At 37.7% G+C, this 17,712-nt stretch overlaps 1 protein-coding gene across 1 annotated transcript in view; it reads left to right on the top strand.

Annotated features, from left to right (window-relative positions):
* The window catches only part of CTNNA3 (catenin alpha 3), a 909,177-nt gene that overhangs the window by 807,331 nt on the left and 84,134 nt on the right, over window positions 1–17,712 (top strand). Inside the window, exon 14 of the mRNA XM_077821324.1 lies at window positions 8,287–8,379. Coding sequence (XP_077677450.1) covers window positions 8,287–8,379 — 93 coding nt within the window. The remainder of the gene's footprint in view (window positions 1–8,286; window positions 8,380–17,712) is intronic.

Raw genomic sequence — 17,712 nt, 5'->3', positions numbered from 1 at the left:
CTCCTCTGTGTTCCTTACAGTCTAACAAAATAGACAGACAATGTAGTTCAGACACTTGGTCCAATTTTATTACATAGAAATCCAAATGAATACAGTAGAGCAGTGTTTCCCAAACTTGGAACGCCGCTTGTTAAGGGAAAGCCCGAGAGTCGTACCAGCCGCCACTTCCCGTAGCCCCCATTGGCCTGGAGCAGTGAATCGTATCCAGTGGGAGCTGCGATCTGCCGAATGTGCGGACGCAGTAGGTAAACAAACCGGCCCAGCCCGCCAGGGGCTTTCCCTGAACAAGCGGCATCCCAAGTTTGGGAAACACTGCTCTACTGTGTCAGATTATGGTCAGATCTCACATCTTGTAGATATAGATACGTGACTGTATATGCATGTGTGCACACACTGTGTGTTTGTGTGAGTAGGTATGTGTGCATGTATGTTATAGACAAAACATTTGGTGGTGAAACCAATATGAAAAAATTACAAAACCATGTAATAAATTGCATTGGGGTGGGGGCTACCAGACAAATGTTTCCTTCTATTTCTGTCATGTGTAGAGAATTTTGCCCAAAAATCAGAGACTTTTTCTAAGATATTCATCTTATCTAGAGGAAGATATTCATCCCTGGAATAGTGACAAGTTTAAGCTCTGATAACTCACAACCTGCTAGAAACTGAATCACTGATCCTCTGGGACACTGATGCAGCTTGGTCCCCCTCCTACAGTGCAAAGTAGACCTAAACCCATCAGATCTGGACACTGGAGGAACTGGCTTGTGCAGAGGAATAATCTTTGAGTGGCACAGAGCTATTACAGTGTGTCCTTTGGCTATGAAAAAGGGAGCTCGGACCAGTGAATCTTTATGCCCAGCTGATCCCAGCTGTTGGAAGGGCTGCTGGGGTCTGTTGACAGAATAAATTAGATCAGCCTGAAGGCTGATATTTATGCCAGGACAAATATGGTTCCTGGACAAAATCCAGTGCTAGTGGGGTCATCCAGTGTTCCTCAGACACACAAGAGAACCTGAGGCTGGATCCAGTTACAAAGCTTCTATCATTCTATCAGTGACCAAACTGAACGGAAGGATTAACAAAAATAAATCTGCAACTAGGGTTTTTGATTTCAAAAGGGCTGACTTTCAAAAATTAAGGAAATTAGTTAGGGAAGTGGATTGGACTGAAGAATTTATGGATCTAAAGGCAGAGGAGGCCTGGGATTACTTTAAATCAAAGCTGCAGAAGCTATCAGAAGCCTGCATCCCAAGAAAGGGGGAAAAAATCATAGGCAGGAGTTGTAGACCAAGCTGGATGAGCAAGCATCTCAGAGAGGTGATTAAGAAAAAGCAGAAAGCATACAGGGAGTGGAAGATGGGAGGGATCAGCAAGGAAAGCTACCTTGTTGAGGTCAGAACATGTAGGGATAAAGTGAGACAGGCTAAAAGTCAAGTAGAGTTGGACCTTGCAAAGGGAATTAAAACCAATTGTAAAGGTTCTACAGCCATATAAATAAGAAGAAAACAAAGAAAGAAGTGGGACTGCTAAACACTGAGGATGGAGTGGAGGTCAAGGGTAATCTAGGCATGGCCCAATATCTAAACAAATACTTTGCCTCAGTCTTAATAAGGCTAAAGAGGATCTTAGGGATAATGGTAGCATGACAAATGGGAATGAGGATATGGAGGTAGATATTACCATATCTGAGGTAGAAGCGAAACTCAAACAGCTTAATGGGACTAAATCGGGGGGCCCAGATAATCTTCATCCAAGAATATTAAAGGAATTGGCACATGAAATTGCAAGACCATTAGCAAGAATTTTTAATGAATCTGTAAACTCAGCGGTTGTACCGTATGGTTGGAGAATTGCTAACATAATTCCTATTTTTAAGAAAGGAAAAAAAAGTGATCCGGATAACTATCGGTCTTGGAAAAATTTTTGTAGGAGAAAGTAGTTAAGGACATTGAGGTCAATGGTAATTGGGACAAAATACAACATGGTTTTACAAAAGATAGATCTTGCCAAACCAACCTGATCTCCTTCTTTGAGAAAGTAACAGATCTTTTAGACAGAGGAAACGCAGTGGATCTAATTTACCTAGATTTCAGTAAGGCATTTGATACCGTGGCACATGGGGAATTATTAGTTAAATTGGAGAAGATGGGGATCAATATGAAAATTGAAAGGTGGATAAGGAATTGGTTAACAGGGAGACTACAGCGGGTCCTACTGAAAGGTGAACTGTCAGGCTGGAGGGAGGTTACCAGTGGAGTTCCTCAGGGATCAGTTCTGGGACCAATCTTATTTAATCTTTTTATTACTGGCCTCGGCACAAAAAGTGGGAGTGTGCTAATAAAGTTTATGGATGATACAAAGCTGGGAGGTATTGCCAATTTAGAGAAGGACCAGGAAATCATACAGGAAGATTTGGGTGACCTTGTAAACTGGAGTAATAGTAATAGGATGAAATTTAATAGTGAGAAGTGTAAGGTTATGCATTTAGGGATTAATAACAAGAATTTTAGTTATAAGCTGGGGACGCATCAATTAGAAGTAACGGAGGAGGAGAAGGACCTTGGAGTATTGGTTGATCATAGGATGACTATGAGCTGCCAATGTGATATGGCTGTGAAAAAAGCTAATGCGGTCTTGGGAAGCATCAGGCGAGGTATTTCCAGTAGAGATAAGGAAGTTTTAGTACCGTTATACAAGGCACTGGTGAGACCTCACCTGGAATACTGTGTGCAGTCCTGGTCTCCCATGTTTCAGAAGGATGAATTCAAACTGGAAAAGGTACAGAGAAGGGCTACTAGGATGATCCGAGGAATGGAAAACCTGTCTTATGAAAGGAGACTCAAGGAGCTTGGCTTGTTTAGCCGAACTAAAAGAAGGTTGAGGGGAGATGTGATTGCTCTCTATAAATATATCCGAGGGATAAATACCGGAGAGGGAGAGGAATTATTTAAGCTCAATACCAATGTGGACACAAGAACAAATGGATATAAACTGGTCATTGGGACGTTTAGACTTGAAATTAGATGAAGGTTTCTAACCATCAGAGGAGTGAAGTTTTGGAAAGCCTTCCAAGGGAAGAAGTGGGAGCAAAATACCTATCTGGCTTTAAGATTAAACTCAATAAGTTTATGGAGGAGATGGTATGATGGGATAACGTGATTTTGGTAATTAATTGATCTTTAACTATTCATGGTAAATAGGCCCAATGGCCTGTGATGGGATGTTAGATGGGGTGGGATCTGAGTTACTACAGAAAATTCTTTTCCTGGGTATCTGGCTGGTGAATCTTGCCCATATGCTTAGGATTTAGCTGATTGCCATATTTGGTGTTGGGAGGGAATTTTCCTCCAGGGCAGATTGGAAGAGGCCCTGGAGGTTTTTTGCCTTCCTCTGTAGCATGGTCACTTGCTGGAGGATTCTCTGCTCCTTGAAGTCTTTAAACCACAATTTGAAGACTTCAATAGCTCAGACATAGATGAGAGGTTTTTCACAGGAGTGGGTGGGTGAGATTCTGTGGACTGCGTTGTGCAGGAAGTCGGACTAGATGATCATAATGGTCCCTTCTGACCTTAGTATCTATAAATCTATGAAAGCTAGGAATCTTCCCTTCTCCTTTCAGTTATTACAGTCTTTTGCTTCTACGTCCTCATGTGTCCCAAGGTGCTCAATGGATCTGAAGTGTGATATTATAATATATAGAAAACCTTTTTCAGGGTATATTTTATTTAGAGATTTCTTAAATAAATGTCATTTCCTCTACCCTTCACCCTCCAAGGCCTCTACACTTAGGCTTATGATACTAAGTAAGTTTGGTTATAGAAAAAAATGAAAAATAGCACCCATAAAATTTTGAAAAACTCTCTCAAATATTTCTGAAATAGTCTTTCTGTAAAATGTGTGGCATGTAGAGAATACATGATGGTTTGGTGTGTTTTAAAGGCTTTACTAAAAGTCATTTGGGATGATCTAAATAGCTCGCTTGTGAGTAATGAGACCATTTCAAGTTCATGCCAGTAAAACCGTTATACCACACAACCAAGTATTCTGCTATTTCCATATATTTTACAGAAAAACTATTTGGGAAATGTTTGACTTTCAAACATTTTTATAGGTACATTTTTATTTCTTTCACTTATAAAGCCATGCTGCCTTTCTACCATGAGTCCAATTGTACAGTCGTCAGAGGTGGAGAAAAAAAATTAACTAATGTTTAGAAAAATCTCAAAATTATTTACAATAGCTTTCTATACTTAATGTAGTAAATGTAAGGTCCAATATCTTGTGTTTTACTACAAGAAACACAAGTCTCATAATTTTGGAATGGGAGAATTATTTCTAGCCCTGTTTGGTTGTTATGAACCTTAAAACTAGATGAGGACTGACTTGATCTGGATAAAAATTTTTGGCCAAATGTTTTTTTTTTGGCAGAAAATGCAGATTTGGATCCACCATAACATTTTCTGAATTCATGTCCACTTTTTGTCATTGTTATGGTTGGAAAAAAAACCATTAAAAATAAAAAAGCCGTTGTTTGTACATTTTTGAAATGGAAACATTTTAATTTTTCCATTTGAAACTTGTCATTTTGAAATTTCCTTCAGTTTTATTTAAAAAGTTTGTAAAAGCTTGAAATGAAAACGAAACATTTCATTCAATGAAAAACATTATTTTTTTACATTTTGACTCACCAAAGACAAATTAAAAATATAGTTTCAAATCAACTGAAAATGAACTATTTTCAATTTTTCAGAACTTCCAGCAAACCAAAAAATCAGTTATTCATACAGCTCTAGGATTGACTTCTGCCTGTCTTTGTGATCCAGCCAATGTAATTTTGGGGAGCTAAATGGTAGTTTGTTTTTTATGCTCTTCAATTCTTGGCCTCCCTACCTAGACTGCCTACTAGGGTCTCAATTGGTTCTAATTCTAGTGCTGGCGGTTTTTCTTGAACGGAGATATGTCCACTAAGAATCTGACTTAGTTCACACTGTGGGCTGTCAAACAGCTTTTAGATGGTAACAACTTTTAGTTATTATTAACTTATACAGAAGTCTAACCTGTGGCCTAAAGCTAAAAGACTTCACAACATATTACCAATCCTCCGAGCGTTCTGGCTCACTGTAACCATTCATATTTTATTTATTTATTTTACAAATGAAGAGTCTTAAATGCTGTAGGCTTTACAATCATATTTGCCTGTACAGTTGATCATACATAGTAGAGGCTGTGAATATTGTTTAATTATTATATCTGGACACGTTTTCCAAAGCTTGCAATTTACTGGTATCAAACTCTATACTAGATCCAGGTAACTTATCTCCTAGAAACATTATTTTGTATATTGGATGAAATTCATTCCTTTGTGTAGTTCATTTTGGGCATCTGACAAAGATTAAATTTTAGGGTAGTGCTTGATCTATACATACAAAAAATACCAATATTTCTTTCTGACTGAAACTATAGAGTTAGTTCAGGCAAGTACTCTTACAGTTGTATTAATCTCTTCATAATGGATATATCGTCCATAGATGTGGATGTCCCAGATATATGCACATAATGTGCATTGTACCAGAGTCTCTGTTTTTATTAATGTAAATTGGAGTGCACCAACAGAAATCTCTTTTCTATAATTACAGTGCTCTCCAGCTCATTTTCACAGCCAATGTCTAATCCTGTACACTTCACAATCACATGAATTTCATGTTTTTATTTGCTTACACGGTTTCTTTGGACTGGTACCATAAAACAGCAAAACTTATCGTTTGTTTTTTTGTTTTTTAGAGTTTTTCTGCAGCCACATCCATATTGTTTTATTTGCTGGATTATTTGGGGTATAATTCAGGATTTATGCACATGGCCTGAGTTACTTGGGTAGTAAACAAAGGATTGAGTAAAAGGACAAAGGGAGAAAAGAAGGGGTCTTCAGAGCAGGAGACTGAGTGGAGGGAGAGAGAGAGAGCCACAGTGGGAGTTTAAGGGATCTGGGACATATGTAAAATGGCTACTACCATGTGGAGGTGAGCATTGTAATTACTGTTGCTCAGAAACTGATGTGTCCAAATCAGTTCCAAATTTGGGATTTTTACATCACTCTACAAAATGACAGCTCTGAGCAGGAACAATCTGTTTTTGCACTAAAGATGGGCCCAAATCAGAACTCTAGTTCTGAGCATCCCCTATATTTTCAGGGGTGAGGATATTGAGAACACAGGGAGAGAATTTGGGGGGCATTTTGAGAAAGGAGAGAGGGAAGGGAAATCACATTCTTTCCCAGCACATACAACAGCTGTAAACTGCCAGTGGTGCTGGAACAATTTGTATAGTGGGGGTGCTGAGAGCCATTGAACCAAACTGTAAACCCTGTAAAAGATGGAAACCACTTCAAGCCTGGGGTGCAGCAGCAGCATTCCCAGCACCCCTAGTTCCAACACTAGCACAGAAGCAGAGTCACACGGAACAAGAGGAGGATTTCTAGTTCCCTGCTTTGTACAAAAGAGCTTGATGTTTTACAGACAATTTGGGAAGTCTTTGAGGTGACATTTTAAGGAGCCAGGGCAGGGGAGAGTGTGCTTGCATAGTGTACGACTGAGGGGGCAGGGAAGAAGCAATTGTGCAGCCACATAATTCTGCAAGCAAATGCTTTGTTACCCAATAGCCCAGTCTAAACTTACTCTTCACTGCACGTGACTCCTGTGGAACCTGTTTGTTGGTATTACAGAGGGGCTGTGCGTTACTGTCCCATTGAGTGGTTGCTGGCTGAGGGATGAATCTGAATTACCTATATATATTGGTGGGCTCTACAATGAGAGGAAGATTTGTCCAGTGGTTGAGGTGCTAGCCTGCCACTCAGGAGACTTGAGTTCAGTTTCCAGATCTGTTACAGACTTCCTCTGTGACACTTAGCCTGTCTGTGCCCCCAGTTCCCCATCTGTAAAATAGGAATAATCATACTTCCCTACCTCACAGGTGTGTTAAGAGGATAAATAAATTAAAGCTTGCGAGGTACTCAGATATTAGTGCAAGCGTGACCATTAAGAGTGTAACATAGCTAGAATGAACTCTTTTTCACTCAGGAAAAAGACTTGGGTGTGCATTGTGGATATCTCTGCTATAAAAACTGCTTCTCAGGGTCCACCAATAGTTTAAAAAATTATTAAAAGGTAATGTTATTTTTTTATATATATATATATACTCAAAGCTACACTCTTACATGCAATATTCTGTTCAGTTCTGGCCACTCCATCTACAAAAGGATATGGTAGAAATACAGGAGTTCAAATATAGGCAACAAAAATTTTTAGATACATGAAAAGGCTTCCCAGTGAAAAGAAATTTAAAATATTGGGCCTATTTAGACTACAGGTGAGATGAGTAAGAGGGAATCTGTAGCAATATACAAAATGAATCCTCTAGAAATGGCAAATTGAGGTCTCCTATTTGCCCTTTCTCATAATGCAGTAACTAGGAGACATTCAATAAAACTGAAAGACAACAAATTCAAAACTGATAAAAAGAAATGCTCTTTGTCACAGTGCATAATTAACCCATGGCACTTGGTATCTCTGAGGCCAAAAGTTCAATAGGATTCAAAAAGGGGTTGGACATTTAGTTAGATAATGAGAACATTCAGAGTTACATTAGATAGGATAATAACTTTTTTTTAAAGAAAAGTAAATGATACAAACCCTGATGTTTCTGGGCATAAGCCAAGCACTAACTGATGGGGGGGTTAGGAAGAAACTTCCTCTTTGGGCAAGTTATTTCACAATAGTCTACCTTCCTCTTAAGTACCTCATGTGGACACTGTTACTGACAGGTTACTGGGCTAGATGGGCCACTGGTCTGATCCAGTATGGCAATTCCTCTCCTCCTTGTGTAGCAATGGGTGGATGGCATAGATATTTCTTTGAAGTGAAGAGAAATTAAAATTTTTACTTTTTATTAATGAAAATGCTGGCTAAATCTCATCCATCTCTGATCATATAGGGGTTCCCTGTAATATATTCTTTCTAGTAGCAGTAATGCCAGACTAGAATACATGTAAACACAGACAGTTTACTAAATGTCTTCTCCAAAATAGAACCCACGACCATAAAATGGCTATTATGATATAATCCAATTTTTTTCAGACTATTTTTTTTTTGACATTTACTAATAGCACAGCTCTGTTGGTCTTTTAAGTGGACACTTAGGACAGGTTTAATATATTTTTGATGCTTTCTAATATTACAGTTGCTAACTATAAAATGGAATAACATCATTTTTGTCATACTTTTCTCTTAGACGCCAGAGGAATTGGAAGATATATCGGACCTTGAAGAAGACTACGATGCACACAGTCGTACCAGTATTCAAACTGAAGGGAAAACTGACAGGGTATGTATCAGACTAGTTTAATAAAAAGCAGTTTGGAGAAGGTAACAAAAAAACCCTAACCTATTGTACTGCTGTTCCTGCGAAGCAATTTTATGTCAGGAAGTGAATCATCAGAATGTTGTTGCCCTCTTAATACATTTTTGAAAATATGCACGGGACTTAGAACTGAAATATATATGTATTTAAGTGACAAAGACAGACCTGATTAAGTTGTAAATATCCTGTGAAGATTTAAACCAGCCAGGCAACTTCTTACACATAAACACATACCTATGTAGAATTCAACTTGCTAAAGTTTAATAATCTTTGAGTTTGCCTAACCAAGGTTCGGTTAACCATGTATCTTGGCATTCCAGTTTTATTTGTGCTTTAAGTTTGTGATGCACTGTATCCAAAACATGACTTCTATATAGAACAAAAACAGCCCTGCAGCACAAAAAGGACTTGGTTAGAGGCTTAGCTGCACCAATATGTGCATAATGGGATTACTTCCTGAGGAAGGAGTAAGTTCTTCGACAACTAATATAATACTATTATAACAGAAATAATAAATAGATCTAGTAAAAATAGTTATGAAACCTTTCCTTAATTTAAAAATGGATTTCACAAGAAAATTTACATTTTCCAGCAGTGTTTTTATTTTTTGGTTTTTGATAATCAAAAATATTTAGCCTTTTTAGAAACATAAAAAATCAGTGAAAATTTTGAATGAAACAAAAAACAAAACAAAAAATACTGCATTTTCCACAAAATTTTTAATACATTGTTTTTGACCAGCTTTAATTATAAATGAATAATTTTTAAAATAAATTTAAAAAATAAACTTTTGGGGCAGCATGCGGTCAAGTCAAGCTCTTAAACATGATAATTGAGGATTAGATTACTCTCATTCACAAGTAGTCCAACTGTAAGTGTTTCACAATATAGTCATAAAGAGTTAATTATAGTTGTCATACAAATTTACTAGGAATTGTTTGAATTAATTCAGGTATAGTGGATAACTGACTGCAAATCTACCTTTAAAAATTAGAAAACTATTGTTAATCTAGGAAAGTATTTACTAGGCCTGTGGTGAAAAAAGTTAAACTGACACTTTTTAAAAAAGAATTGCAGTGTTATTGGATGTATTTTTTCTTTCTAATTAGAATACCAGTGCCTAATAAATGGTACCATTTTGCCTAGGTCTCATTGAGAGAACTGGGTAAAGTTGGAGAAAAAGCTTTTCAGGAAAATACACATGAAAATTTTGGCCAGTTTGTTCAATGTGATTTTACTCCCCTTGAAATATTGATTTTCATTTTAGTAAAATTTTAAGATCTTGAACCTTTCTTTTTTTCTTTTTTTCTTTTTTTTGGGGGGGTGGGGGGTGAAGCAAGAGAAAACTCATCCCCTTAACACAAATTTTCATAACACTTGAGTAGGCGTTCCATCCGGGCACACCCCCGAGCCATACTTTCTGCCTGGATCTAAAAATCTCTTCAGTTTCTGTTTGGTGCCAAGGCGCTAGGGAGTGATTTCAGCTCCCATCACCAGGGTCTTCAGCCTCAACAATCTCTGCTTTTTAACTGACCAAGGCTAATTTCAGTTTGACCAAATCCTTTATCAGGGCAGCAGCATGCAATATTATGTAGCCCTTGGCAAATCACTACAAGGTGCCCTTCATCTAAATAGTATAGTTTTGCTTGTTTTTTGGAAAGCAACATTGTGGGACCAAAATGGCTTAATTCCCCAGGTTCAGTTACACGATAATTAATTATCAATTGATTCTTAAACCATAGTGTGAGAAATGTAACTACTGTGTGAAAGATTATCTCCTACAAAGTTATTACTCAATAAATACAGTTGGCAAGTAAGATATAACAGCTGCCCTTTTCAATCTAAATTATGCCTAGAAATTTTTACATACTTCCTCCCTATTACAAGCTAAAAAATTCTATTGTAGCTAAGGAAAGCAAGGTCGTTCTCTAAAATACTATCCACATGTTTTGTCTGTTAACAAAACAAACAAACAAAATACCTCAGACCAGTCCCTGAAGGTCGCAGGCTAACATAAATCTTGACATAAGCATTTTTAAATAAATGTTTAAAAAAGTTGTTGTCAATAAGTCACAAATACGAGAAATAGTTGAGGTTTATTGGTTTGGGATGCGTTACTGCACTCAGACCCGACAGAGTCTAGGTGTGAAGTAGGTCTCTTTATAGGGTTAGTCATTAATTTCTGAAAAATTGCCACACTCCTTCCAGCATATCTTTCATTTTTTAAAAAACAAATGCCCCAAATAATGCAAAAGCCATCTCCCATGGAGTGGTATTAAATCAAACTTTATACTATAGTGTGGAACAACAAAGACGGTCACAAAAATTGTGTAGCAAGCTTCAGTTATTCTAAATTAAGGGTGTGGAGAAAAAAATGTGAACTGAGAGGGGAGAAGACCAGTACACAAAATCTTTTGTTTATTGACCCTCCTTACACATGATGTTTACCTTTATAAGAAAGAAGCAACCAAATATCTAATCCTAGCTACAAATCAGAAGGTATGTCTATTGTAGGCTGTGATTGCCACTTGAGTAGACATAGATTAAAGCTAGCTCGGGTCCCAGAGCAGTGAAGCTGCAGCAGCTCACGCTCCAGCCCAGGCTAGGCTCATGAGTAAATTGCCCAGGCGAGCTTTTACAGCTCATGCTAATGCACAGGCTCCTGTGGTTTCACTGCTCTGGGGCCCACCCAAGCAACCTAGCTCAGGTATGTCTACTGGAGCTGCAATCACATCCCATAACTGCAATATAGACCTACCCAGAGACTATTGGCAAACACTGTATCTCTAACCTGTATCTTTAAAAGACAGTTTACAGTGCAGTGATTGCGTTATAAGGACTCCATTACATGAGTTCAGAGTAGCTTTTGCTTACTCTTTGATCTCTTTCTGACTGATATTTCCACATTGAGAATTTGTTTTATATGTACATATTAGTCTCAAAATCAGTTGTCCTTGAGCATAACAGCAGTCCTGACTTGACTTGTGCATTCAAGAGAGCAATGATTTATTTTATGTAAATTCCTCCATGCCAGTCTGTGTGTTTCCACCAGCAAGCAGGCCCCTTTGAAATTACCTGTCTTATTTCACTTCTCTATTAATCATGTTGTATTTAATCAATAGGGTAGGAAAAAATCTGCTATACATCAGCCACTGTGACTGAAGCTGCATATTCACTAGCAAACAGTGCACGATGCAGAGTATTCAGAGTAGGGATAGACATCACTACTGCGAAAAGCTCTAAGGTCAAAATTGTGTCTTTCATTTCTCATCCTTGATAGATATGGAGACCTTATAAATGGTATTAGTTATTATTTGTAACTCTTTCAGAAACCAGGAGGAGAGAGTGGAGTTTAGTGATGAGAGCAGGGGACTGGGTATTGACTTCTGGATTATATTCCTGACTCTGTCACAGACTCGTTATGTGGCCTTTGGAAAGTTATTGCACTCCTCTTTCCCTTCGCTCACCTATCTGTGAAATGAGTGGAGCAATACTCACAAGTACCTCAACAGGTTTTTCTGAGGTTTAATTTAACTTGGTAAAATGTTTTAAGATCTTTGAGAAATTACAGAAAATAATAACCATTAAATGTTTGTAAAAACAATTTTACACCCTTGAATGAAAGACATGGGGCCAGATCCTGAGCTGGTGTAGATTGGTACAGCTTCACTGAAGTCAATGGAACTATGCCAGTCCATTTCACATGAGCATCTGGTCCACCAGGCACAAAGTTGTCTTCTTATAGATCTATGGTTATCTGAATGAAAATTCTCAGTGCCTTGCAGTCATTTTTTTGGAAGAAATGCATGCCATCATGATCAGATACTGAGACTAATTATGTCATATATATATGACGAAGAGAACACTCATATTTAAACATCTGTTATGAAGAAGCTAGGGAAGATAAAAGTACCTAATTTAATTTAAAAATTGTGATTTTATTCACATCAAAAATGCAGTGTTTCAGTGCACACAGAAATCATTTTACAAAAGACTGAAGCAAAAGTTATGCTTTCTCTCAGGTAACTCCATGCCCCCGCTTAGTCTCACAGAGTTTCTTTTACACTGCTTTCTTCTTGAATGCATTCAGATAGGGTGCTCCAGAGTCCACCTGTCTCTCTATATGAATTTGTCCTTTGTTTTGTTTGCACAGCCATTGGGAGCCAATGAAAAGTTAACCCATTGTGTGCAATATTGTGAATGAGAAAATCCATAAACTTTTTATTTGTTAGCTTGTTTCACATGTGAGATCTACATTCAATGTAAAGAATTGTGCCTATTTAAGGTTTACACATTCTTTTTAAATTAAAGTTTGTATTCATCTTTTAAATTACTATTATGTAACTGTAATAAAGGAAAAATAGACAAGCATTTATAAGATTTTTATTCATACAAAAAGCTTAAAAAAATCCAACCTGGACCAGAATTCCATTAAACATTTACCAAATGCAACAGAGATGATGGTGACGACAACAACAGAAAACACTGTGTAATTCAATGACAAAATCTAAAGGTACTTGCATCACGTTTTGACGCACAAAGCAATAGCAACAATAGAAATCAATTTATCATTAAATATGTCAACTATTCATATTCAGGTAACAAAGAATTATCTAAAACATTCTTTATATAAAACATACATTGTTATTTTCATTTAGATGAGCTTTTTTTTTTTTGGCCTAACTGTGTTAATGGGAAGATTTTGGTATCTTCATAAGTAAAAAAAGTCATTAAAAAAACCCAAAAACCTGTCATAAGTTTAATTTTGCCAGAAGCAACACAGAATCTTGAAAGCGTAATGACAAGAATTCAGGGCATAGTGCCAATAACTTTCTTCTGTAATTTTAAGTACTTCTGCTAATAGTGGCTTTAATGTTTAATACAGAGCACAATAATCCCTATCAAGAACAATGATTCATCAGCAGTATCACATTTCCCTGCATAATTCATATGTTCTCATAATTTCAGTAAAGAAAGGGACTGGAGTTATTGGATGGCTCAGGGCATTAGCAATGTGATATGTAGCCTTTCATCTTCGGGTTTAAAATCTCGCCCAGGCTTGGCATTTTTAAAGGGTGCTATTATGTGGTAGCTGTTCAGTTTCCTGTGCAAAATGAGTTTGGTGACCTCAATCTGATTCTTTGTGGCTGGATACCTGCCTACATCATAAATAGTACAAAAGTTGTCACTTACTGGAATCCATCTTGGTGAGCTCAGCAGTTGAAAGAATGGGCAATGGTGGCATGGAAGCTAAACTAACTTCTCACTCCTGAAGTAAGTCCCCTCCAGGATAGGGCTGAATCACATTAGCAGGGCAGTATAAGGGAGATGGCTAAAATTAGATAAACAGAGTGTGCTAAGTTAAAAAGTAATGTGTAAAGTGGTGCAAGAATGGAATCCGTAATCGATGTCATGAACACACAGGGACATGAAGGAGGTTCAGGTTAAAATACTGTGATGGTTACTTATTTTAAACTTTCTGTTATTCTCACATTGGTTGTTTTTCTTTCCCCTCCCCTCATCATTTAAACCAAATTTCAGTGGAATATACTCATTAGGGCTCGTCAAAAAAAATTCAATTTTAAGTTATTTTATTGAGAAACAGTATTTTGTCAATGATGACATTTTTGGCTTTTTCATTTTCTATGAAATTTCAAAATGAAAAATTTTGATTTTTTTTAAAAAGTGGGAAAACTGCTACTTTCTCTCCATTTGTATTCCGTCTACCTCTGCAATGGAAAAAGTGGGGAAAGCTAAAAAGAGACGGGAAAAATACTTCCCCCACCAATTTTTTTAATACTCTAATATTCAGATACTTTTTTACACTCCAGTAATTACCAGCAAAATGAATTCAGAATGTACCAATCTTCATACCCATCTTGTGGGACTGTCAAAATATTCAGTTTTGTTCCAACACACAAAACACTTTTGACACAGAGTTTTAAAGGAAATTAATTATTACATGTTGAGATAGATTCTGTCACTGTAAAAAGACCCCCAAAATAGATATTTAAGATGATATTGCAAGAAGCAGAAAACTCAACATGCTTACAAAGGGGAAATGGTTCAACTTGCCACATTCCTTGTAAAGCTGTCCAAGTGTGGGGCACTTCTTCTTTTCCTGCTCTTGCTGGCTCCCACATTAAATGCATCTTACTATGGATATGGAAGCCTGACCACCTGTCTCCTTTGCTGTAGTCTCACTGGATATAATTCTGGGGGAGTTGTGCCTCTTGTGACTTTCATCCTTTCTCTTGAGGCTTCTGCTGCATGCCACATGTCTAAGCATCTGTCTAATTCAAGATCACCTTCCTGGAACAGCTGCTCCTGTAGGTGGTGATCCTAACTGCTGCAGAGTATCCTCGTCCCAAATTAAGGAGTCTGTCAAGTCCCCAGAATTACAGGTAGCAGTCAGTATGTGTCAGGGGTCTGTCTCCTCCCCTTTGGAGTGGTCTGTAATGAAAACTATGTTTCATTCCATAGTTTTATTCCACTTTGGGAGGCAATAGGTCCCCAGGTCTCCTACGACTGCTGTGAGGATTGAGGCACTGGTGAGGTGGTGCCTTGTTTCCAGTAAAGTAAAAAATACCGTTTTACTTTCCAGCTGTTGTTATTCTCCTGTATGGCCAAGTCTGTGTATAGCTCGAACTCCTCCTTCTACCAGGTCCATTGCTGGGCTAAGACTGTGCCTGCAAAGCCCACTGGGGAGGCTACAGAACAAGTTGCATTGCTCATGCTGTCAGCTCCTGCACTTAAAAGAACTCAAAACTCAGATTCTGCCACCATGTTTCATTAGCAAAGAGTGAAGCTAACTGCACATTATGTTGAACAAGGGGAACTTTATTAAAAGCTGTGTGCTGCTCTGTCCATTTTGCTTCCAGCATAACTACCCATGTTCTGTGTTCCCCTAGTGCCCAGTCAATAACCATCCCTCCCCTCTGACTCTAGTTACAACCGATGAAAATATACTATGTACTCTTTCTTCTATGAATTCTTGAATCTTCAGATTTCTATGTAGTACTTCTTTGTCAAAAAACCTTATGGCTGTACACATACTAGAAAAAATAAGACTTTTAATTAAGAGATAGCGGACAGGACTTTTGTTATCTGTTATAAGAGCAATCCCTTGCCACACTGTGTACTATGCTCAGAAAAATATTCACTAGAGTCTTGCATACAAAACACATATCTGTGTTAGTAACCTTTACCAAATACATACCTGTGTACTTGGTAAGCTGTGCATATCTGAAAAACATACATTTGAATGCAGCCAAATTTATGGTCATACATCTAGGAAGAAAGAATGTAACTTACAATTAGAGCTGGTTAGAACTTCTTTGCCTAAATATTTGGTTTTACTGAAGTGTTTTGTACAGATGAACCACTTTCCACAGAATTTTCATCAGAGAGAGAGAGAGACTGACTCTATTGATGAGAGGCTAGGGTACTGGGCTGGGATATGGGAGATCCTGCTATGAATGATCTAGAATGACCTGGGATAAAAAACTCTGCTCTGAGTCAGGGAGACTAGGGACTTGAATCTCCCACATCCCAGGGCAACACCCTAACGACTAAGCTATGGACACACATGTTTTTGAGAAAACATTTGAAAGGTTTGGGTTTTTTTCCACAGAGGAGTGAAAACAAATTGTGAAACTTCAAAAGTTGCCACAAAATGGAATTGCTGTCCTCTCATCTGCATGAATTAAATTACAGATTACACGCTGTGTCCTGAAAAGCAATGGCTTTGGAAAGTAGTCATACAATGTGTGAATCTATGACACCAAACTGATCTGAAACTTAAAGATGGTCAGATTCAATGAAAACCTAGTTTTATTTGTCATATGCCAGTTTGCCCATCCCTAGTATTATGACTAATGAGGTGGATAACAATAAGGCTAAACCTCTCAGAAGTCAGCAGATAATACCCTCTTTGAAGTTACCCAAATATCACAGAAAAACAGGCTAACCAATATATTTAACTGAGTTTTATTTTAAAAAAATATTTTCTTTTGTAAAAGAACCAAAATGTGAGCAAGATGGTTCCCCATCACCACCCTCAACTTCCTAACACCATTATCTTTTTACTGTAGTGAAGAAGTTTGCAACTATTTGTGCTTGTTATGGAAGTAATAAAAACTTGCTTTCATTTGTTGGGCAAAATAAATCTGCACTTTCATCACAGCAGATTTTCAATTTAAATCGTTATTTCACATTTACCTTTACATTGTATCTCGATGCAAAATCACACCTGTCATAAATATAAAGGAAGGGTAAACCCCTTTAAAATCCCTCCTGGCCAGAGGAAAAATCTCTCACCTGTAAAGGGTTAAGAAGCTTAAGGTAACCTCGCTGGCACCTGACCAAAATGACCAATGAGGAGACAAGATACTTTCAAAAGCTGGGAGGAGGGAGAGAAACAAAGGGTCTGTGTGTCTGTCTATATGCTGCTTTTGCTGGGGATTGACCAGGAATGGAGTCTTAGAACTTTAGTAAGTAATCTAGCTAGGTATGTTTTAGATTATGATTTCTTTAAATGGCTGAGAAAAGAATTGTGCTGAATAGAATGACTATTTCTGTCTGTGTGTCTTTTTTGTAACTTAAGGTTTTGCCTAGAGGGATTCTCTATGTTTTGAATCTAATTACCCTGTAAGGTATCTACCATCCTGATTTTACAGGGGTGATTCCTTTACTTCTATCTACTTCTGTTTCTATTAAAAGTCTTCTTGTAAGAAAACTGAATGCTTTTTCATTGTTCTCAGATCCAAGGTTTGGGTCTGTGGTCACCTATGCAAATTGGTGAGGATTTTTAACAAACCTTTGCCAGGAAGTGGGGTGCAAGGGTTGGGAGGATTTTGGGGGGGTAAGATGTGTCCAAACTATGTTTCCCAGTAAACCCAGCTAGAGTTTGGTGGTGGCAGTGGATATTCCAAGGACAAAGGATAAAATTAATTTGTACCTTGGGGAAGTTTTAACCTAAGCTGGTAAAAGTAAGCTTAGGAGGTTTTCATGCAGGTCCCCACATCTGTACCCTAGAGTTCAGAGTAGGGGAGGAACCTTGACAACGCCACACTTAAAAAGCTGTGGATGTAATTTTGGGTTTGTTGCCACATATGTTTTCAGTGCAGTATCAGAGAGCTTAAAGAAAAATCAAGGTCAGCGGGATAGCATTTTATGATTTTCCTTGGTCACTTCGTTCCAGTGAATAAATTGTCATATTCCACTTGGAAAACGTTACTCTGAATGCACAAGCAAAACATCATACCTCATGGTTCTCCTATTAAAATCTCCTCTTTT

This window comes from Eretmochelys imbricata, chromosome 7 (genome assembly GCF_965152235.1).
Source record: "Eretmochelys imbricata isolate rEreImb1 chromosome 7, rEreImb1.hap1, whole genome shotgun sequence".
NCBI classification, from domain to species: Eukaryota; Metazoa; Chordata; order Testudines; family Cheloniidae; genus Eretmochelys; species Eretmochelys imbricata.
This window is presented reverse-complemented; position numbering and strand designations above follow the sequence as displayed.